The sequence below is a fragment of the Ranitomeya imitator genome, chromosome 3 (assembly GCF_032444005.1).
Source record: "Ranitomeya imitator isolate aRanImi1 chromosome 3, aRanImi1.pri, whole genome shotgun sequence".
NCBI classification, from domain to species: Eukaryota; Metazoa; Chordata; class Amphibia; order Anura; family Dendrobatidae; genus Ranitomeya; species Ranitomeya imitator.
This window is the reverse complement of record NC_091284.1, coordinates 211,395,493-211,420,552: the sequence shown is the minus strand read 5'-3', so window position 1 is coordinate 211,420,552 and position 25,060 is coordinate 211,395,493. Positions and strand designations below refer to the sequence as shown.

The window sequence follows — 25,060 nt, the reverse complement described above, 5'->3', positions numbered from 1 at the left end:
GCTTCCACCACCAAGCAGTTGTAATCCATTTTCTACACCTCCTTAGTATCCTTCTCAACAGACATGACCCAGTCCTCAACAGCAAATGGGTACAGCGATATATCCATTTGCTGCCCTCAGTTTTTTTGTTTATGTGTGGTAAAATGATGTCAGTTTTACAGCTTGGAAACATGAGCAAGAAAAGCCATATAACGGATGAGTTGCAGCTGTGCATCAAGCAGCAAGCAGCGACATTGCCTGGAATATTCTGGTTGCCTTACGATTGGGCAAAGTACAGTGGGGCAAAAAAGTATTTAGTCAGTCAGCAATAGTGCAAGTTCCACCACTTAAAAAGATGAGAGGCGTCTGTAATTTACATCATAGGTAGACCTCAACTATGGGAGACAAACTGAGAAAAAAAAATCCAGAAAATCACATTGTCTGTTTTTTTAACATTTTATTTGCATATTATGGTGGAAAATAAGTATTTGGTCAGAAACAAAATTTGATCTCAATACTTTGTAATATATCCTTTGTTGGCAATCACAGAGGTCAAACGTTTTCTGTAAGTCTTCACAAGGTTGCCACACACTGTTGTTGGTATGTTGGCCCATTCCTCCATGCATATCTCCTCTAGAGCAGTGATGTTTTTGGCTTTTCGCTTGGCAACACGGACTTTCAACTCCCTCCAAAGGTTTTCTATAGGGTTAAGATCTGGAGACTGGCTAGGCCACTCCAGGACCTTGAAATGCTTCTTACGAAGCCACTCCTTCGTTGCCATGGCGGTGTGCTTTGGATCATTGCCATGTTGAAAGACCCAGCCACGTTTCATCTTCAATGCCCTTGCTGATGGAAGGAGGTTTGCACTCAAAATCTCACGATACATGGCCCCATTCATTCTTTCATGTACCCGGATCAGTCGTCCTGGCCCCTTTGCAGAGAAACAGCCCCAAAGCATGATGTTTCCACCACCATGCTTTACAGTAGGTATGGTGTTTGATGGATGCAACTCAGTATTCTTTTTCCTCCAAACACGACAAGTTGTGTTTCTACCAAACAGTTCCAGTTTGGTTTCATCAGACCATAGGACATTCTCCCAAAACTCCTCTGGATCATCCAAATGCTCTCTAGCAAACTTCAGACGGGCCCGGACATGTACTGGCTTAAGCAGTGGGACACGTCTGGCACTGCAGGATCTGAGTCCATGGTGGCGTAGTGTGTTACTTATGGTAGGCCTTGTTACATTGGTCCCAGCTCTCTGCAGTTCATTCACTAGGTCCCCCCACGTGGTTCTGGGATTTTTGCTCACCATTCTTGTGATCATTCTGACCCCACGGGGTTGGATTTTGCGTGGAGACCCAGATCGAGGGAGATTATCAGTGGTCTTGTATGTCTTCCATTTTCTAATTATTGCTCCCACTGTTGATTTCTTCACTCCAAGCTGGTTGGCTATTGCAGATTCAGTCTTCCCAGCCTGGTGCAGGGCTACATTTTTGTTTCTGGTGTCCTTTGACAGCTCTTTGGTCTTCACCATAGTGGAGTTTGGAGTCAGACTGTTTGAGGGTGTGCACAGGTGTCTTTTTATACTGATAACAAGTTTAAACAGGTGCTATTACTACAGGTAATGAGTGGAGGAAAGAGGAGACTCTTAAAGAAGAAGTTTCAGGTCTGTGAGAGCCAGAAATCTTGATTGCTTGTTTCTGACCAAATACTTATTTTCCACCATAATATGCAAATAAAATGTTAAAAAAACAGACAATGTGATTTTCTGGATTTTTTTTCTCAGTTTGTCTCCCATAGTTGAGGTCTACCTATGATGTAAATTACAGACGCCTCTCATCTTTTTAAGTGGTGGAACTTGCACTATTGCTGACTGACTAAATACTTTTTTGCCCCACTGTAACTCATTCTTCCAGCATAACACACATCCCTAACGTAATTGTGCAAAATTTCTTAAATAAATATGTCTTATTTAGGAAAATAGTGGTTATTCATTGCCAGGAAAGTGTCTAGGCAATTGAACTGAAAAGCATGCCTCCTAGCTTTGCAGAAACAGAACTGTCTGAGCATTGCCAGATGCTCTTGGATTAAATGCTGCATATTTTGGAGCATCTGTATGGGCAGCATAAAACTGATGGATTATATCATGCAGCAGGCAAAACTGAAGCTTGGGTTCTGTTGAAATCCAGCATTGACAGCTGATGAGAGACATGTGTTGCCTACTGAAGCTCTTCGGAGAGGCTACTAAATGTGTCTGTAGAGAGAAGTATAGCAGTAAAGAAAAATATTTTACTGGCTAACATGATTCAGATATATTTTTCCTTTAGCACCAACTATGTGATCCCACTCATATATCTTAGTAAAAATAAACAACTCAAAAGAATGTAAGATGGGCTAGAGAAAGATCAGCAACCTGTACATGTTCATTGTCGCCCTAAGGCTGTTAGTGACCCTCAAATTTAATATTATATGCAGTAGGATGGGAAGGAAGAGGAGAAGGAGCAGCAGCTGATAGATGTGGAGAGTGACCTTGAGTTATCACTGGAATAGGGAGGGAATGAGGCTGAAAGTCAGAGTGAAATTTATGATGATGATGACAACTTGGGCCATGATGGCCAACCATTACAGCAGGTTGCAGAAAATGAATCAACATGTCCTCAGTTGTACACACAAATACGTCAGTGACATTCAATGTCAAAAAGTAAGGCTAGAAATAGCCCATCAAAGAGAAAAGGACGAGCACCCACTCCAGGAAGCATGCATGAAGGGAGAAAGGGATCACTCAGTTGTAACTAATAAAAAGCATATTTTATTGATGGTTCAGTAAAAAAGTTTATATCCAACATAATATTCAAAAATGTACAATATGAAACAACAGCAGGATGAAAACAGAAAAAACAGGGTACCAACAATTGCAACTGACCAAATGTGCATAAAGAGTTTTACTGTATAAAGTGCCAGTGCAATAGTAATTAGGATGGTAAGAAGACCCCTCAGAAGAAGTATCAGACGATCAAATTGATCAAAAATTAGTCACAAAAAGGGGCAGAATTTACCAAGGGTAGAAGTAGTAGGACCCTGGACCAGGTGTGGAGATTTGGGGTCCTACTACCTCATACCTTATACTTCTTCTTACCATCCTAATTACTATTGCACTGGCACTTTATACAGTAAAACCCTTTATGCAGATTTGGGCAGTTGCAATTGTTGGTACAGTGTTTTTTCTGTTTTCATCCTGCTGTTGTTTCATATTGTACATTTCTGATTGTTATGTTGGATATAAATCTTTTTACTGAACCATCAATAAAATATGCTTTTAATTAGTTTCACCTGAGTGCTCCCTTTCTCCTTTCATGCATGTTGCCAGTCGTGTTGATGAGCATTGCAAGCTGTATACTTGTGGAATGAGAGATGTATCATTAGCATTAAGCAAAGGGATGACTATCAGCCATTTTTTAGACCCTCAGTATTAAAGCAAAATAGGGAAATTCTGAAAAGGAGTCAAAGTTGAGGCATTACCAGAATAAGCTTTTTTCTCTGCTTGAAAATGTTTTCACAAAGCATATGCCTGCTGAGTGCTGACTGCATATCTGACCAGGAGACCATCTTTGCTTCTCCCAGTGTTAATGCTTCTCTGCCCATGCCAGAGCCAGGACTGGAGCAAGCAGCCATGATAGCAGCATTGATTACCGTGTTTTTTACATAAAGGACCAAGTGATTTATCTGCCAATGCGCCAACCTGACAGAGTCTGTACAGCCAAGTTTAGTCATGCCTGGACTGTGTGATTTCTCTGACAGACACTCTGAGCCCAGATCCCATTGATGTATGGGTAAGCAGATTGTACCAGTGGCAAAATCTGGCTCCGTTTCCATGAACTTATCGTCTTGTCCAGTCTCCAGTATATTATCAGAGAGGGCACACAAATACAGGGGTTTTCCACCAAACAAGTTTAATTTGAATCAACATTTTAATTAATAGATTTTTTAATAATAATAAGTTCCATATTTGAAAGTGTTTAAAAAAATGTTCCTGTGCTGAGATAATCTGATAAATGTGCCCCTGCTGTGTACTGTGTAATGGCCGTGTCTGACTATGTTGTAACATGGGTTGATCACACCACATACCAAGTTGAAAATTCATGTCAGAATGGCTATATAACCCTTCATGAAAATTTAACACATACCCTGATTCACAGCGCCTCAGTGTCTCGCCTCCCTGCTTCTGCTGAGATCTCACGCTACTCAGTGCAAGCTACAGTTGTCTGTTAGGCTGAATGGGCCTGAGTACATGTGGACTAATCACCTTTTTTATTCTGTAGCTGAACACATACAATGCCCATCTTCATATCAAGATTACACAGTCATTCTGACACAAGGATTTTTAAAAAAGTACAGCCCCCTCATAAAAGTCTAAGGGATCTATATAATAATGTAGGCAGTTTTGGCAGAACAATCCAGTCTTCATCTGGGGGCTGACAACCTGACCTGTTCAAACTTATAAAAGCTGTGCGTTATTACCAGTCAGAAAAGAATAGTATCTTTCATTCATTAACATCATTCAAATTAAAATGTTAATAAATTGAAACACTAGGTGCTCATGTATACAGCAAACACGTGCATGAATCCTATGAGGCAGTTTAAGGAATCTCGACAACTGCCTAGTAAGATGTTGCCATAGAAATTGTCAAGTCATACATATAGCGGTAACCTATGTGCACAAGATGTCTTTGTCAGACGGGTTCTGTCCAGAATCTGACTGAAAAGCACTGTAAAAGCACTCCATAAAATGAATATAGTTCACAGCAATATCAAAACGACATTGCTGTGTACTTTTCCATGTTATATCACTTCATGTACCTGCTTCGGGCTTTGAGAACCCTGAAGCGGTAAAATAAGTGACAGATTTATTCTTTCCGCTTTCTATTTTTCACAGCATAGAGTAAAGGACGCTGGTGGTGGAGCTGCCGCACGAGTGTTGGCAATGCTGCCAGCGAAGCCGCCTCAGGGAAATGTGCAAAGGTGTTTTACTGAATCAGCTTTACTATTGGAAATCTCGGCGGCTGCAGTGACATATAAAAGGCGATGTGTGCACGTAGCCTTAAAATCAATTTATTTTGTGTCAAACCAATGCAGAAGTTGAGAGAAAAAAACTTGGCATGCCTCTATGTAATAGCAGAGTCACCATAAACATCTCTGTGGGAAACTTAGCTGACTAGTTATATGGCTGTGTGCGTGGAGACTAAGTATGTCAGAAATGTATACATGAACGAGCTTTAGTACTAAATCCTTTTATGGTCTATCGACAGCCAAAATTACAATGCTGCCACAAGGAAATTGTCTGACTCACGCAGAACATTGTATATATTCATACAGAATGATGTATATATTAAACTGTGTCTTAGGAGTTATTTCTTTTATTTTTTAAGGAAAGCGTGGACCTTGGAGAAATCATGTTCTCGCTATGTTATCTGCCTACAGCAGGACGCCTGACCTTAACAGTGATAAAGTGTAGAAATCTAAAAGCAATGGACATCACTGGTTATTCAGGTACGTAGAACTCTCATTATTATGCTACACGACGGAGCAAATTCTTGGAAGGTTCCGCCCAGATTTGTTATGCTTGCATTATCTTCCATGATGCATTCATTTGCATATTATCCTCATATATAAAAGCTATACATGAATGTACTGTATTTATATATGCATATACAGTGGGGGAAATAAGCATTTGATCCCTTTGCTGATTTTGTAAGTTTGTCCACAGACATTGATTTTCAATCTCTCAATGTTAATATTAACCTACCTTTAAAATTATAGACTGTTCATGTCTTTGTCAGTGGGCTAATTTACAAAATCAGCAAGGGATCAAATACTTATTTCCCCCACTGTATATGTATATATAAATACAGTAGATTCATGTATAGTTTATATATATATACTAGATGGTGGCCCGATTCTAATGCATAAGGTATTCTACAATATGCATGTCCACATAGTATATTGCCCAGCGACGTAGTATATTGCCCAGTCACGTAGTATATTACCCAGCCACGTAGTATATTGCCCAGCCACGTAGTATATTGCCCAGTCACGTAGCATATTGCCCAGCCACATAGTATATAGCAGAGCCACGTAGTACGGTATATTGCCCAGTCACGTAGTATATTGCCCAGCGACGTAGTATATTGCCCAGTCATGTAGTATATTGCCCAGTCACGTAGTATATTGCCTAGCCACGTAGTATATTGCCCAGTCACATATACTCACCCTCCGCCGCCTTTCCCGCTCCTCGCCACGCTCCCGTGACCGCTCCGTTGCAAGCAGCAGCTTCCGGTCCCAGGGCTGGTGTGAGCAGGACCTATGATGATGTCGCGGTCACATGACCGTGATGTCATGGCAGGTCCTTGTCGCACACCAGCCCTGGGACCGGAAGCTGCTGCTTGCAATGGAGCGGTCCCGGGAGCGTGGTGAGGAGCGGGAAAGGTGGCAGGTGGTGAGTATAGCAATTTTTTTGTTTTTTTATTATTTTGATCATGACATATTTTTACTATTGATGCTGCATAGGCAGCATCAATAGTAAATATTTGGGGACACACAGGGTTAATAGCAGCGGTAACAGAGTGCGTTACACCGCGGGCCGTTACCGCTGCCATTAACCCTGTGTGAGCGGAGAGTGGAGGGGATTATGGGTGGGCGCCGGGCAGTGAGTGCAAGGGAGGAGTAGGGGAGGGACTAATCGGACTGTGGCCATCGCTGATTGGTCGCGGCAGCCATGACAGGCAGCTGCCGAGACCAATCAGCGAATGAATAACCATGACAGAAGGACAGACAGACAGACGGAAGTGAGCCTTAGACAATTATATAGTAGATATATATATAAATATTTATTTATATATATATATACTGCTCATAAAATAAAGGGAACACTTAGACATCACAATGCAACTACAAGTCAATCATACTTCTGTGAAATCACCCCATTGAGTTATGAAGCAACACTGATTGTGAATCAATTTCCCCTGCTGTTTTGCAAGTGTAACAGACAACAGTTAGAAATGATAGACAATTAGCAAGACAACCCCTACAAAGGAGTGGTTTTGCAGGGGGTGATCACAGACTATTTCTCTGTTCTCCTCCTTTTTTGGCTGTTTTTGTCACTTTTGCATTTTGTCATTGCTCTCACCCCTAAAGGTCCAGTACAGTAGCATGAGGTGTTGTCTACAACCCACAGAATTGCTCAGGTAGTGCAGCTCATCCAGGATAGCACATCAATGCAAGCTGTGGCAAGAAGGGTAGCTGTGTCTGTCACCACAGTGTCCAGAGCATGGAGCAGATACCAGGAGACATGGAGGGGGCATAGGAGGGCAACAACCCAGCAGCAGGACTGCTGCCTCCTCCTTTGTGCAAGGAGGAATAGGAGGAGCAGTGACAGAGCCCTGCAAAATGACCTCCAGCAGTCCACTAACACCCATGTGTCTGCTCAAATTGTCAGAATCAGACTCCATCAGGGTGTTATGAGGGCCTGATGTCCACAAGTGGGTGTTGTGCTTACAGCCCAACACCATGCAGGGTGAAACCTGTGGTCTTCACAGATAAGAGCAGGTTCACACTGAGCACAGCAACAGACGTGACAGAGTCTGGAGATGCCATGGAAAGCGTTCTGCTACCTGCAACATCCTCCAACGTGACCGGTTTGGCAGTGAGTCAGGAATTGTGTGAGGAGGCCTTTCTTTAGAGAGCCGCACAGCCCTCCAGGTGCTAGCCTAAGGTACCCTGACTGCCAGTAGGTACAAGGAAGAGATCCTCAGACTAATTGTAAACCCACATGCAGGTGCAGTGGGCCCTGGGTTCCTTCTGATGCCTGACAATGCTAGGCCTCATGTAGCTGAAGTGTGTCAGCAGTTCGTGCATAATGAAGGCATTGATGCTATGAACTGGCCTGCCCGTTCCCCAGCACTGAATCCAATCGAGCACGTCTGTAACATCATGTCTCATTCCATCCACCAATGCCGCATTGCACCACAGACTGTCCAGGAGTTGACTGATGCCTTAATCCAGGTCTGGGAGGAGATCCCACAGGATATCATCCACAACCTCATCAGGACAATGCCCAGGCTTTTGTAGGGAGGTCATACAGGCACCTGAAGGCCATACACACTACTGAGCAGTGAGCATCATTTCCTTGTCTTGAGGCATTTCCACTGAAGTTGGATAAGCCTGCAATTTGATTTCCCACTTTGATTTTGAGTATCATTCCAAGTCCAGACCTCCATGGGATATTAGTTGTGATTTACATTCATTATTTTTAGGTTTTATTGTTCTCAACACATTCCACTATGTAATGAAAAAAGATTTGCAACCAGAATATTTCATTCAGGGATATCTAGGATGTGGTATTTTAGTGTTCCCTTTATTTTTTTGAGCAGTGTATATATATATACAGTATACACATATATACTATGTTAAACTAGAGAAAAAATATATAAAGCAGAGCAGACAATGAATCCATGGTCTGGTTACATCTAACCTCTTTGTGCGATCTTCCCATTCAATTTTTATGCTGGAGATCTTTGAAGATCACATGTTTTTGTAATACTATGTCCTCTTATCAAGACCAGGGTAAACAATTCCAGTCTTGATGAGGGGGCATACTGAAGTTACACGCTACTGATTAATTAAGTGGCACATGCTTTTTAATGAATCAGGAGCGTCAGATAATTCGCATGCACCTCGCCATAAGGCCGCCGTCACTCTTGCGAGTTTTACGGACGTATGAGTGCAGAAAATACGTCCATAAAACTCGCCAAACAAACGTCCCAATTATTCTCTATGCCCCTGCTCCTATCTGCTGTATTTTACTGATCAGTATTATACGGCTTTCTACGGCCGTAGAAAATCGCAGCATGCTGCGTTTGTCACCGTATTGCGCAAAAAAACCACCAATGAAAGTCTATGGAAGCCCCAAATATACGGATTATACACGGACCAGCAGTGTGACTTGCGAGAAATACGCAGCGGTGTTAGAGAGAAAAGCCGGTAATTCAGTGCGGTGTACAGTAAAATCACACTGACAGCTTACATTAGAATAGGTAGAATAAATGTGTACACATAGAATAGGTATATACATATATATATATATATGTCAGTGAGACACATATATGTATATATATTATTACTTCATACAACGCTAGATAGCATTAAAGCCGGTGTTAAGGACTGGCGGAACGCACCAAGTATAGATGGTAAGAAACTAGGTGCGTTCGCAGTCCGAGGTCCACCGTGCAGGTAAAAGACCCTGCAGCTAGCAAGACGGACAATATGGCGGTACACTAAAGGATACACGCGTGGGTTAAACCTCACCCAGCGTGAAGAAAGCGATCCTGTTAATTCACAGGACCGCAGTACCGCACTAGTGCGCGAGCAAGTGGTCAGCGGACTTAACCCCAGAAGGGATTGGAGCCCGATTAGACCCTTGCTGGCGTAACACCGCAACTGGGTGTGTAGAGAACCTTAAGAAACATAAGTGCACAAGAGTGCGAGCGATGCCGCACTAACGGACGCCACTAACCACCCAGACTCGGGTATGGAAAGCGCAAGGCAGGCGCACGGCACCGTACTGGCTGGCACAGCTACAGGACGCTGAGATGTGTGTTTAGTGCTGTAGGCTAAGTCGGGCGCTAGATAGCAGCCATACACCTTCCGCGAACAGACATTCAATAGGGTAGGGGTTTCCAAGGACGACTTGCACTCACAACATACACACATTAGCAATTGTTTGACAATACTAGCGCATGGCCGTGCGGTCATGCGCAGTTTATATAGCAGCAGCACAGGAAGTGGCCACAGCACTTTTGCCCTTCTAGGACCTGCCAAGAGGACCAATGGAATGTGCTGCAGAGCCTGAGCACATGACCCTCGATCTCCAACGGGAGACCTTACACTGGGCATGCTCAGTACATGCAGACAAGGACTTAGTCCCAGAGAAGTCCGCTCACTGCTGACCAGCACTGACTTTAATGGCAGAGACTGGAGAAGCAGCACTAACTCTCAGAACAGAGTGAGAATGAGCAAGACGCTGGGACCGACGTCCTTGCTGAGCAGGCTCCACTGCGGCTGGACAAGAATGGGAGACCGCAGCGGAAGTGGCTCGAGATTCCCCCCGTGCAGAAGCGGGAACTCGACCCCTAACATTACCCCCCCTCCTAGGGCCCCCCCTCCTTGGGCCTCGCTACGTTCGAAGCTGCGGAGCCCGAATGTGCTCCACAGGCTCCCAGGTTCTATCCTCTGGACCATGACCCTTCCAATCCACCAAATAAAATTTTTTGCCACGTACCACCTTGCTTCCCACAATAGCATTCACCTCAAACTCATCCGTGGATGAACCCGATGTCCCAGCAGATAACTCAGAAAACCGAGACAAACGAACGGGCTTTAAGAGGGAAACGTGAAAGGTATCGGTGATACCAAGGCGTGGAGGAATGGCCAAACGGTAAACCACAGGGTTGACCTGTTCCAGAACCTTAAACGGGCCAATGTAGCGAGGAGCAAACTTAGTGGACTCAACTCGCAGCCTGATGTTACGGGCGGAGAGCCACACTAAGTCGCCGGGAGCAAAGACCGGAGCGGGACGCCGGTGTGTATCAGCCGAAACCCTCATTCTCTCCTTGGAGGCCCGAATGGCATCCTGTGTGCGGTCCCAGATGTCCCGTGCCTCCACCGCCCAGTCTGCCACCCTAGAATCGGTGGATGACACGGGCATGGGCACAGGAACACGCGGATGCTGGCCGTAATTAAGGAGAAAAGGAGTTTGGCCAGTGGAATCGGCTACGGCGTTGTTCAAGGCAAATTCCGCCCAAGGTAGCAAAGATGCCCAGTCATCCTGCCTAGCGGAGACGAAATGTCGCAAATATGTCACCAGAGTCTGGTTGGTTCTCTCCACCAACCCATTCGTCTCGGGATGATATGCAGAGGAGAGGTTTAACTCTATGCTGAGCAAACGGCAGAGCTCTCTCCAAAACCGAGACGCGAACTGGGGACCCCGATCGCTGACAATCTTATCAGGCATACCATGCAATCGGAAAACATGCTTCATGAACAACACCGCCAAGGCCCGTGCTGAGGGTAACCGAGGAAGCGGTACCAAATGTACCATCTTAGAGAAATGGTCGGTGACAACCCAAATAATGGAGCAGCCACGCCACTTGGGTAAGCCCACCACAAAGTCCATTCCGACCATCTCCCAGGGCCTGTCTGCCACCGGCAGAGGGTAAAGCAACCCAGCAGGCCGTTGCCGAGGAGACCGATTCTGGGCGCAAGAAACGCACGCCTGAATATAGTCTTTGACATCTCGGACCATATGCGGCCACCAATATGTTCTCGCCAAAAGCTCAGATGTCCTCTTGGTCCCAAAATGCCCACCCACTCTGGAGGAGTGAGCCCAAGAGAGAACCTCCGGTCGCAAGTTAGCTGGCACGAAAGTCTTGCCCGGGGGCACAGACTCCAGCGAAACCGGAGCTACAGTTCTCAGGCTCTCAGGCGGGACAATAAGCCGAGGCTCCTCCTCCTCCTCCTCAGATGACACTACGGAGCGGGAGAGAGCGTCGGCACGAACGTTCTTCTCCCCGAAGAGAAAATGGAGGGTAAAATGGAACCGGGAGAAAAACAGGGACCATCTAGCCTGACGAGAATTTAGCCGCTGGGCCGTCTGTATATACACCAAGTTCTTGTGGTCAGTGAAGACTTGGAAGGGAAAGCGAGCTCCCTCCAAGAGGTGTCTCCACTCTGAAAAAGCCAACTTCATGGCTAGCAACTCCCTGTCCCCGATGGAATAATTCCTCTCCGCTGGTGTGAAAGTTTTGGAGAAGAAGAAGCAAGGATTCTTCCGACCTTGAGCATCCTTTTGGAAAAGGACTGCTCCAGCACCAACGGATGAGGCATCCACCTCCAAGATGAATGGTTTATCTACATCGGGGCGATGTAGGATGGGAGCGCTAGCGAAGTGTGATTTAATCGAGAGAAAGGCCTTGGAGACCTCCTCTGGCCACAACTTGGGATTTGCTCCCTTCTTGGTGAGGGCGACCAAGGGAGCTACCAAAGTTGAGAAGTGTGGAATGAACTGGCGATAGTAATTAATGAACCCCATAAAGCGCTGCACCGCTTTAAGAGAATGGGGTTCCTGCCAGTCCATTACCGCCTGTAGCTTGGCAGGATCCATAGCCAAACCCTGGGCAGAAATGATATAACCAAGGAAAGGCAAGGACTCCTGCTCAAACACACACTTCTCCAACTTAGCGTAGAGGGAGTTTGCCCGTAAGAGGTCGAAGACTTTGCGAACATCTCTCCGATGGGAGTCTATATCTGGAGAGTAGATGAGAATGTCATCCAGATAGACTACGACCGAGGTGGTGAGCATATCCCGAAAGATGTCGTTCACAAAGTCTTGGAAAACGGCTGGGGCATTACAGAGCCCAAAGGGCATCACTAGATATTCATAGTGTCCATCCCTGGTGTTAAAAGCCGTCTTCCATTCATCCCCCTCACGGATGCGAATCAGGTTGTAAGCACCCCGCAGATCTAACTTTGTAAATACCTTTGCTCCCCGTAGCCTATCAAAGAGCTCAGATATCAGGGGTAATGGGTACTTGTTCTTAACGGTAATGGCGTTAAGACCCCTGTAGTCTATGCATGGACGTAAGTCTCCAGTCTTCTTCTGTACGAAGAAGAACCCAGCCCCTGCCGGTGACACTGACTTCCTAATGAATCCTCTTGCCAGATTCTCCTGAATATACTGGGACATTGCCTCCGTCTCCGGGAGAGATAACGGGTAGACTCGACCCCGGGGAGGCTCAGCACCAGGCAAGAGGTCAATAGGACAGTCATAGGGGCGGTGAGGCGGAAGAGTCTCCGCAGCTCTTTTGGAGAACACGTCTGCATGGGACCAATAGTGCTTGGGGAGAGAGGAAAGATCTGCGGGTACCTGTGTAGTAGCAACCTGAACGCACTCCCTCTGACATCTACCCTCACAGGATTTACTCCATCCCAAAATTCTCCCAGAGGACCACTCAATATGAGGAGAATGGTAGCGAAGCCATGGCATCCCCAACAGGACCTCATCAATTCCCTCAGGAATGACTAATAGGGAGATTAACTCCTGATGTGATGGAGACACAGATAGCGTGAAAGGAATGGTTTGGTGGGTAATCTGTGAAGGTAGTGTTGACCCATTTACCACTCGAACGGTCACTGGCTGGGCGAGCATCACCAAGGGTATTGCGTGACGCTGGGCAAAGGCGGAGGACATAAAGTTACCCTCTGCCCCAGAATCCAAGCATAGCTCGACCGTAAGAGTGGATGGGCCTATGGTAATTGTCCCCTTGAAGGACAACTTTGAGGCAAACGTCGCCGTGTCTAGTGTACCTCCTCCAACTGCCACTAGACGCTGACGTTTCCCCGACCTCTGAGGACTCTTGGAGGCAAGACGTCCTGACTGCTGGCAAACATGACGAACCTTATGTGCACGAGCGGACTGAGACTTGGATCCCGCTCGTGTCACCTCCAAGGTCTCATGTGACTCAGATGCCTGGACTGGAGATTCCAAAGGTTTGGCGAAGGTAGGAGCCAGCCGAAACCTCTGCCTACACTGGGCTCGTTCCAACCTCCGCTCGTTAAAACGGAGGTCTATACGAGTAGAAATAGATATTAACTCCTCCAGTGTGGTAGGAATCTCCCTAGTGGCCAGAGCGTCCTTAACATGGTCAGCCAGGCCCCTCCAGAATATGGGGATAAGGGCTTTATCCGACCACTCCAGCTCGGAACCTAAAGTACGGAATCGGACGGAAAAATGGCTGACCAAGGACTCACCCTGAGTTAATGCCAGTAGTTGGAGCGCTGTATCATGGGTGAGTTGAGGTCCTAGAAAGACCTTTTTCAGCGTGCCCAGAAACAACGGAGCACTCTGCACCACATGATCATCACGCTCCCACAGCGGCGTAGCCCACTCCAACGCCCTGTCCGACAACAGCGAGACAATAAATCCCACCTTAGCCCGCTCTGTAGGAAAACGTGCAGCCAGAAGCTCGAGGTGGATAGAGCACTGACTCACGAATCCCCTACAAGTTTTGCAATCTCCAGAAAATTTTTCTGGCAACGGGAGGCGGGATAATGTCGGAACAGGGGTGGCAGTGGACAAGGTTGCTGCCGCCACGCCAGCAGCCTTTACAGCAACTGCGGTAACATCCACAGCTGAGGTTGAGTTCTCGAGAACCTTCAACCTACCCTCCAACTGCTGGCTATACCGCAAAGATTGCTGAATGTCCGCCATACTAGCCAGACCTTGGCGCTAGTATTATGTTAAGGACTGGCGGAACGCACCAAGTATAGATGGTAAGAAACTAGGTGCGTTCGCAGTCCGAGGTCCACCGTGCAGGTAAAAGACCCTGCAGCTAGCAAGACAGACAATATGGCGGTACACTAAAGGATACACGCGTGGGTTAAACCTCACCCAGCGTGAAGAAAGCGATCCTGTTAATTCACAGGACCGCAGTACCGCACTAGTGCGCGAGCAAGTGGTCAGCGGACTTAACCCCAGAAGGGATTGGAGCCCGATTAGACCCTTGCTGGCGTAACACCGCAACTGGGTGTGTAGAGAACCTTAAGAAACATAAGTGCACAAGAGTGCGAGCGATGCCGCACTAACGGACGCCACTAACCACCCAGACTCGGGTATGGAAAGCGCAAGGCAGGCGCACGGCGCCGTACTGGCTGGCACAGCTACAGGACGCTGAGATGTGTGTTTAGTGCTGTAGGCTAAGTCGGGCGCTAGATAGCAGCCATACACCTTCCGCGAACAGACATTCAATAGGGTAGGGGTTTCCAAGGACGACTTGCACTCACAACATACACACATTAGCAATTGTTTGACAATACTAGCGCATGGCCGTGCGGTCATGCGCAGTTTATATAGCAGCAGCACAGGAAGTGGCCACAGCACTTTTGCCCTTCTAGGACCTGCCAAGAGGACCAATGGAATGTGCTGCAGAGCCTGAGCACATGACCCTCGATCTCCAACGGGAGACCTTACACTGGGCATGCTCAGTACATGCAGACAAGGACTTAGTCCCAGAGAAGTCCGCTCGCTGCTGACCAGCACTGACTTTAATGGCAGAGACTGGAGAAGCAGCACTAACTCTCAGAACAGAGTGAGAATGAGCAAGACGCTGGGACCGACGTCCTTGCTGAGCAGGCTCCACTGCGGCTGGACAAGAATGGGAGACCGCAGCGGAAGTGGCTCGAGATTCCCCCCGTGCAGAAGCGGGAACTCGACCCCTAACAGCCGGTAATTCAATTGCCGGCTTTTGCTATCTCCTTCCTAAAACCCGATATGATATGAGACCTGGTTTACATACAGTAAACCATCTCATATCCCCATTTTTTTGCATATTCCACACTACTAATGTTAGTAGTGTGTATATGCAAAATTTGGCCGTTCTAGCTATTAAATTAAAGAGTTAAATGGCGGAAAAAATTGGCGTGGGCTCCCGCGCAATTTTCTCCGCCAGAGTAGTAAAGCCAGTGACTGAGGGCAGATATTAATAGCCTGGAGAGGGTCCACGGTTATTGCCCCCCCCCCCCTGGCTAAAAACACCTGCCCCCAGCCACCCCAGAAAAGGCACATCTGGAAGATGCGCCTATTCTGGCACTTGGCCACTCTCTTCCCATTCCCGTGTAGCGGTGGGATTATGGGGTAATGAAGGGTTAATGCCACCTTGCTATTGTAAGGTGACATTATCTTTATTTTTATTTTTTTATATAGCGCTAACATATTCCGCAGCGCTTTACATTTTGCACACATTATCATTGCTGTCCCCGATGGGGCTCACAATCTAAATTCCCTATCAGTATGTCTTTGGAACATACAACATACAATTTGGACATTAAGCCAAATTAATAATGGAGAGGCGTCAATTATGACACCTATTCATTATTAATCCAATAGTAGTAAAGGGTTAAAAAATACACAAACACATTATTAAAAATTATTTTAATGAAATAAAAATAATGGTTGTTGTAATATTTTATTCTACGCTCAATCCACTCACTGAAGACCCTCGATCTGTAACAAAAAAAATAAAATAAACCAACAATATACATACCTTCCGTAGATCTGTAACATCTAACGATGTAAATCCATCTGAAGGGGTTAAAATATTTTGCAGCAAGGAGCTCTGCTAATGCAGCGTTGTTCCTTGCTGCAAAACTCCGGAGAATGAAGGTAAAGTAGGTCAATGACCTATATTTACCTGCATTTGCGGTGAGGCGCCCTCTGCTGGTTGCCCCTAGATCGTGGGAACTTTCCTAGAAAGCTCCCAGGCTCGAGTTCATATGAGGACAACCAGCAGAGGGCACCTCTTATGAACTCGAGCCTGGGAGCTTTCTAGGAAAGTTCCCACGATCTAGGGACAACCAGCAGAGGGTGCCTTACCGCAAATGCAGGTAAATATAGGTCATTGACCTACTTTACCTTCATTCCCCGGGGTTTTGCAGCCACGAACAACGTTGTATTAGCAAAGCTCGTGGCTGCAAAATATTTTAACCCCTTCAGATGGATTTACATCGTTGGACATTACAGATCTTCGGAAGGTAAGGATATTGTTGGTTTATTATTTTGACTTTGTTACAGATCGAGGGTCTTCAGTGAGTGGATTGAGCGTAGAATAAATTATTACAACAACCTTTGTGATTTTTTCATTAAAATAATTTTTAATAATGTGTGTGTGTTTTTTTTTAACCCTTTACTACTATTGGATTAATAATGGATAGGTGTCATAATTGACGCCTCTCCATTATTAATTTGGCTTAATGTCACCTTACAATAGCAAGGTGGCATTAACCCTTCATTACCCCATATCCCACCGCTACACGGGAATGGGAAGAGAGTGGCCAAGTGCCAGAATAGGCGCATCTTCCAGATGTGCCTTTTCTGGGGTGGCTGGGGGCAGGTGTTTTTAGCCAGGGGGGGGGGGGGGGGCAATAACCATGGACCCTCTCCAGGCTATAAATATCTGCCCTCAGTCACTGGCTTTACTACTCTGGCGGAGAAAATCGCGCGGGAGCCCATGCCAACTTTTTCCGCCATTTAACCCTTTAATTTAGTAGATAGAACGGCCAAATTTTGCATATACACACGACTAATATTAGTAGTGTGGAATATGCAAAAAAAAGGTGATATGACATGGTTTACTGTATGTAAACCATGTCACAAATCATGTCGGGTTTAGGAAGGAGATAGCAAAAGCCGGTAATTGAATTACCGGCTTTAAAGCTATCTAGCGCTGTATGAAGTAATAATGTATATACATATATGTGTCTAATGACACATTTATATATATATATATATATATATATATATATATATATAGACAGTATATATATATATATATATATTTTTTTTAACACATGGATCCCTTGTATGGCCGTGTGTTGGATTTGCAAGCCTGCGAGAAAAACACGCAGTACGGATGCCATACGGATTACATACGGAGGATGCCATGCGCAAAATACGCTGAAACACCCTGCCTACGGAGGAGCTACGGACCATTTTTTTGGGGACTTTTCAGCGTATTACGGCCGTAATATACGGACCGTATTGTCTTACGCCATGTGTGACGCCGGCCTAACTCTTACTCCAGTCAGGAATTAGATGAGCTGTCGTGTCACGCCCCTGTTCCACCACCATCCTGGAACAGATTACCCCCGAATTTTGGCAGAGCTGGGAGAAACTGCCGTGAAAGCTCAGCGTTGCGCAAAAATGTTGTGACTTTTCAAAAGCAATTTTTAATACAATTCTGATGTAATCACGTTGCTGAATCAGGGTTTATAAACTGAAGTTCTACCATTCAAAAAGATTGGTTTCCATCATTTCTAGATGACCATCATTAGCCACAAAGGCTGGTATATCTGTGCAGTAGATGGACTCTATATTTTTATTTTTGAGTCAAGGAATGAAAGGCATATTTAAAAAAGTCAGAAAAGCATTGGTACCTTTGAGTAAACTATCTATAAAGTACATTTTTCTTCTAGGCCTTTCAGTATCTCCAAATTGTATTCTAAGATGGTTTCTTGAAACTTTAAGTAACCTTTCCCCTGGCAAATTTGTCAAGTATAGTCCCGATAAATCATGCCCTCATTTACCTATTGCTGCACCCTCCACTTATTATGGAGTTGAACTCCTCCTGCATCCAAGATAACTGCTGTAGCAGGGGTAAGTCTAAATCATGTCTTCACAGCTCAGATAAAGTATGGGACATGGATGAGATTTAGCACTGTGCTCTCACACCATGGCCATCTTGGATGAAGGAGAACCAGAATGCCAGTTTCCATGAAAGAGGCACAAAGAGTGGGAGGGAATTGTCAGAGCTGGGAAGTACTTATATATTTCAAGTCAAATAGTATTTTCCAAAAATAAGCAATACATTTCAGATATACATATTTCTCTCATAGATAAATGTACACTTCTACCATGATTTCTACATGAATCCCTAGTTTTATTAATAACAATTATCTCAGGTGAGAAAAGGGTTTCATATATCAACACTCTTGTCCATGGACCATGTCTAACATTTCAGTTTAGCCCTATTCAAGTGAGCATTGTGCCATAGTACACTACTATTAAAGGTGTTAAGGACCATTTACACAGCAAGTTTATCATAAACTAGATAGTGGCCCGATTCTAACGCATCGGGTATTCTAGAATATACATGTCCACGTAGTATGATGCCCAGCCACGTAGTATATTGCACAGCCACGTAGTATATTGCACAGACCACGTAGTATATTGCCCAGTCACGTAGTATATTGCCCAGCCACGTAGTATAGCCCAGTCACGTAGTATATTGCCCAGCCACGTAGTATATTGCCCAGTCACGTAGTATATTGCCCAGCCACGTAGTATACAGCACAGACATGTAGTATATTGCCCAGTCAGGTAGTATATTGCCCAACCATGTAGTATATTGCCCAGCCACGTAGTATATTGCCCAGTCACGTAGTATATTGCCCAGCCACGTAGTATATTGCCCAGCCACGTAGTATATTGCCCAGCGACATAGTATATTGCCCAGCCACGTAGTATATTGCCCAGTTACGTAATATATTGCCCAGCGACGTAGTATATTGCCCAGCCACATAGTATATTGCACAGCGACGTAGTATACAGCAGAGAGCCTCGTAGTATATTGCCCAGCCACGTAGTATATTACCCAGTCACGTAGTGTATTGCACAGCCACATAGTATATTGCCCAGCCACGTAGTATATTGCCCAGTTACGTAGTATATTGCCCAGCGACGTAATATATTGCCCAGCCACGTAGTATATTGCCCAGTTACGTAGTATATTGCCCAGTGACGTAGTATACAGCACAGAGCCACATAGTATATTGCACAGCGACGTAGTATACAGCAGAGACCCACGTAGTATATTTCCCAGCCACGTAGTATATTGGCCAGTCACTTAGTATATTGCCCAGCTACGTAGTATATTGCCCAGCCACATATGTCACAGGTTAAAACATAAAAAATAAACATATACTCACCTTCCGAGGGCCCCTTGTCGTTCGGTCACAAGACCTTGACGTCACGGCAGGTCGTTCTCGCGCAGGCGTGCAGGCACTGTGATGACGTCGCGGTCACATGACCGTGACGTCATGGCAGGTCCTTCTCGCGCAGGCGCGCAGGGTCTGTGATTACATCGCGGTCACTTGACCATGATGTCACGGCAGGTCATTTTCACGCAGGCGCGCAGGCCCTGTGATGACGTCAGTCACATGACCATGACGTCATGGCAGGTCCTTCTCGCGCATGCGCGCAGGGCCTGTGATGACGTCGCGGTCACATGACCATGACATTATGGCAGGTCCTTCTCCCATACCATTCTTGGCACCGGAACCTGCCGGAGGTCACCGGAGTGTCGTGAAAGGTGAGCATATAATGATTTGTTATTTTTTAAATTATTTTTAACATTCGATGTTTTTACTATTGACACTGCATAGGCAGCATCAATAGTAAAAACTTGGTCATACAGGGTTAATGCGGCGGTAACAGAGTGAGTTACCCGCTGCATAACGCGGTCCGTTACCACTGGCATTAACCCTGTGTGAGCGATGACTGCGGGGAGTATGGAGCAGGCGCCAGGCGCTGACTTCAGGGGAGGGACTAATCGGACTGTGGCCATCGCTGATTGGTCGCGGCAGCCATGACAGGCAGCTGGCGAGACCAATCAGCGACTTAGATTCCATGACAGACAGAGGCCGAGACAAATGAATATCTGTGACAGACAGAAAGACAGAAGGACAGAAAGACGGAAGTGACCCTTAGACAATTATATAATAGAAGATGGTGGCCCGATTCTAACACATCGGGTATTCAAGAATATGCATCTCCACGTAGTATATTGCCCAGCCACGTAGTATATTGCACAGGCATGTAGTATATTGCACAGCCCACATAGTATATTGCCCAGTCACGTAGTATATTGCCCAGCCACATAGTATATTGCCCAGTCACGTAGTATATTGCCCAGCCACGTAGTATATTGCACAGCCACGTAGTATATTGCCCAGTCACGTAGTATATTGCCCAGTCATGTAGTATATTGCCCAGCCACGTAGTATACAGCACAGACACGTAGTATATTGCCCAGTCACGTGGTATTTTGCCCAACCATGTAGTATATTGCCCAGTCACGAAGTATATTGCCCAGCCACGTAGTATATTGCCCAGCCACGTAGTATTTTGCCCTGCCACATAGTATATTGCCCAACCACATAGTATATTGCCCAGTTACATAGTATATTGCCCAGCGATGTAGTATATTGCCCAGTTACGTAGTATATTGCCCAGTGAGATAGTATATTGCCCAACCACGTAGTATATTGCCCAGCCACATAGTATATTGCCCAGTTACGTACTATATTGCCCAGTGACGTAGTATACAGCACAGAGCCACGTAGTATATTGCCCAGCCACGTAGTATATTGGCCAGTCACGTAGTATATTGCCCAGCTACGTAGTATATTGCCCAGCCACCTATTTCACAGGTTAAAAAATAAAAAATAAACATATACTCACCTTCCGAGGGCCCCTTGTCATTTGGTCACATGACCGTGACGTCACGGCAGGTCGTTCTCGTGCAGGCGCGCAGGCACTGTGATGATGTCGCAGTCACATGACCGTGATGACATGGCAGGTCCGTTTCACGCAGGCGCGCAGGACCTGTGATGATGTCGCGGTTACATGACCATGACGTCATGGCAGGTCCTTCTCGCGCAGGTGCGCAGCACCTGTGATAACGTCACGGTCACATGACCGTGACATCATGGCAGGTCGTTCTTGCGCAGGTGCGCAGGCCCTGTGATGATGTCGCGGTCACATGACCATGACTTCATGGCAGGTCCTTCTCCCATACCATTCTTGGAACCTGCCGGAGGTCACCGGAGCGTCGCGAAAGGTGAGTATATAATGATTTGTTTTTTTTAAATTATTTTTAACATTAGATGTTTTTACTATTGACGCTGCATAGGCACACAGGGTTAATGCGGCGGTAATGGAATGTGTTACCCGAGGCATAACGTGGTCCGTTACCGCTGGCATTAACCCTGTGTGAGCGGTGACTGCGGAGAATATGGAGCATGCGCCGGGCGCTGACTGCAGGGGAGGGACTAATCAGACTGTGGCCTTCGCTGATTGGTCACGGCAGCCATGACAGGTAGCTGGTGAGACCAATCAGCGACTTGGATTCCATGACAGACAGAGGCCGCGACCAATGAATATCCGTGACTAACAGAAAGACAGAAGGACAGAAAGACGGAAGTGACCCTTAGACAATTATATAGTAGATGAGCATTCCTAGGAAGTCTTCTTTTATGATAATCATGCAGCATAAACAGGCTGATGATCACCCTAAAAATGAGCAAAATGATCATCATTCTCAGCAGCAAATTGTTTTGTGCAATTAGGAACTGCACTGCCGAGAACAATGGCAACCAATTAATGATCCATTACTGATCATTCTGTGCTCAATTGATGCAGTGTCAGCCTGTTTAAAAAGGCTACTAAATCAATTGGCGTTCATCAAACAAGTAGCTGATGGGCAGTCATTTAGTGTCGGAGGTAGGTCAGTGTAAATGGATCCTTACAGTATATACAACATTGTGCTCAAAACCACATTCAAGAAGTTTATTAACACTTCACATGCTTCACAGGAACTGAAGCAATGTGGAAGGAAAAATTGAACAATTAACTTTTTTTACAAACATTTGACCTCAGAACCAATTTTTTTATTTTCACAAGTGTAAAAAGAGAAAATGAACAAAAAAAATTTGTTGTGCAATTTCTCCTGAATTCGTCAATACCCCATATGTGGGGTAAACCACTGTTTGGGCGCATGGCACAGCTCAGAAGTGAAGGAGCACCGTTTGACTTTTTCAATGCAGAATTGGCTCGAATTGAGATCGAACGCCATGTCGCATTTGGAGAGCCCCTGATGTGCCTAAAAGGTAGAAACCCCCACAAGTGACACCATTTTGGAAACTAGACACCTTATGGAACTTACCTAGATGTGTGGTGAGCACCTTGAACCCCCAAGTGCTTCACAGACGTTTATAACGCCGAGCCGTGAAAATAAAAAATCTTTTATTTTCCCCAAAAATGATTTTTTAGCCAACTATTTTTTATTTTCACAAGGGTAACAGGAGAAATTGGACTCCAAAAGTTGTTGTCCAGTTTGTCCTGAGTACACCGATACCTGATATGTGTGGAGGACCACTGTTTGGGCATCGGGGCTCGGAAGGGAAGTAGTGACGTTTTAAAATGCAGACTTTGATGAAATGGTCTGCGGGCATCATGTTGTGTTTGCAGAGCCCCTGATGTACCTAAACAGTAAAAAACCCCACAAGTTACCCCATTTTGGGAAAAAAAACAAGGAGCTAATCTAGATGTGTGGTGAGCATTTTGAACTGTGAAAACAAAAAATCATATTTTTTTCCACAAAAATGATCTTTTTACTCCCACATTTTTACTTTCACAAGGATAACAAGAGAAACTGGACCACCAAAGTTGTTGTTATATTTGTCCTGAGTACTCTGATACCCCATATGTGGGGGTGACCACTGTTTGGGCGCATGACATAGATCGGAAGGGAAGGAGCGCTGTTTTGGGGTGCAGACTTTAATAAAATGGTCTGTGGGCGTCATGTTGCATTTGCAGAGCCCCTGATGTGCCTAAACAATACAAACCCCCCACAAGTTACCCCATTTCCTAAACTAGACCCCCCCAAAGAACTTATCTAGATGTGTTTTGTGAACTTTCAACCCCCAAGTGTGTCACTAAAGTTTATAATGCAGAGACGTGAGAATAACAAATCATTTTTTTACAGAAAAATTATTTTTTTATCCCTCAATTTTTTATTTTCACAAGGGTAACAGGAGAGATTGGACACTAAAGGTTGTTGTGCAATTTGTCCTGAGTATGCTGATACCCCAAATGTGGGAGAAAACCACTGCTTGGGCACACATCGGAGCTCGGAAGGGAAGTAGTGATGTTTTGGAATGCAGGCTTTGAAGGAATGGTCTGCTGGCGTAATGTTGCATTTGCAGAGCCCTTGATGTGCCTATACAGTAGAAACCCCACACAAGTGACACCATTTTGGAAACTAGATCCCCCAATGAGCTTATCTAGATGTGTGGTGAGCACTTTGAACACCCAAATGCTTCACAGAAGTTTATAATGCAGAGCCGTGAAAGTAAAAAATCTTTTTTTTCCACAAAAACTATTTTTTAGCCCCCATTTTTTTATTTTTCCAAGGTCTACAGGAGAAATTGGACCCCAAAAGTTGTCCAATTTGTCCTGAGTATGCTGATGCCCCTTATGTGAGGGTAAACCACTGTTTGGGCACACGGCAGAGCTCAGAAGGGAGGATCACAATTTGACTTTTTGAATGCAAAATTGGCTGGAATCAATGATGGCGCCATGTCACGTTTGGAGAGCCCTGCGATACCTAAACAGTGGAAACCCCCCAATTCTAACTTCAACCCTTACTCCAACACACCCCTAATCCTAATCTCAACCCTAAACATAACCCTAATCACAACCCTAACCCCAACACACCCCTACCCTAATCCCAACCCTAATGATAACTCTAACCACAAACCTAACCCTAATCCCAACCCTAACCGTAATCTCAACCCTAACCCAAACCCAAATCCCAACCGTAACCCTAATCCCAACCTTAACCCTAACTAATATTAACCCTAATCCGAACCCTAATCCCAACTCTAACCCTAACTTTAGCCCCAACACTAACCCTAATTTTAGCCCCAACCCTAACCCTAACCCTAATTGTTGCCCAACTCTAACCCTAATGGGAAAATGGAAATAAATATGTTGTAATTTTACATTAATGCACAGGTGCCCCTATACCGTGGCCAATATACAAATATATTGTATCCTAACAAAATGCATCAGCACACTGTGATTAATGAATACATAAATTCTACTATTACTACACATATAAAATGTAAGATACTGAACAGTATTTGATCAAAAAGTGTATAAGCCACTGACCAGCAACAAGGTGTACATTATGGCACAGAGAGAGTAAGTCACAAGACGTAGGATCTATCCAAGAGGTACACACTGTCTTTCATGGATGGCTTATACAAATTTTGGCAAAAACTGTAAGCTAAGTGCTTGACATTTTTATGTGTGTAGAAATATTTGAATTTATGTATTCTTGAGAGGTTTACGCACTCAGCTGCTCACAAAAGTAGACACGGGAATGCTTCTTGAGGTAAATCACCTACCTGGTTTATTATGGAACAGTAACTATACACAATAGCAGGATTCAGCAAAGTAAACAAGGCCTTTCTAGCATAAGGGCAAAACATAAAGATAACGTATAGAAAAGTCCAAATATCTGAGGGATCCGCCCGCTCAGACTACCATGTGTCTTCAGCTCCACCTGGAGCCACATCAAGAGACTTTGCTCTCCAAACACAACACAGTGAAAAAAATGAGTGGCTGTATATT

General features: G+C 45.2%; 1 protein-coding gene across 1 annotated transcript in view; it reads left to right on the top strand.

Moving 5' to 3' along the window:
• Window positions 1-25,060, top strand: part of SYT6 (synaptotagmin 6) — a 790,087-nt gene that overhangs the window by 681,673 nt on the left and 83,354 nt on the right. Inside the window, exon 4 of the mRNA XM_069761777.1 lies at window positions 5,406-5,526. Within this exon, the coding sequence (XP_069617878.1) occupies window positions 5,406-5,526 (121 nt within the window). The remainder of the gene's footprint in view (window positions 1-5,405; window positions 5,527-25,060) is intronic.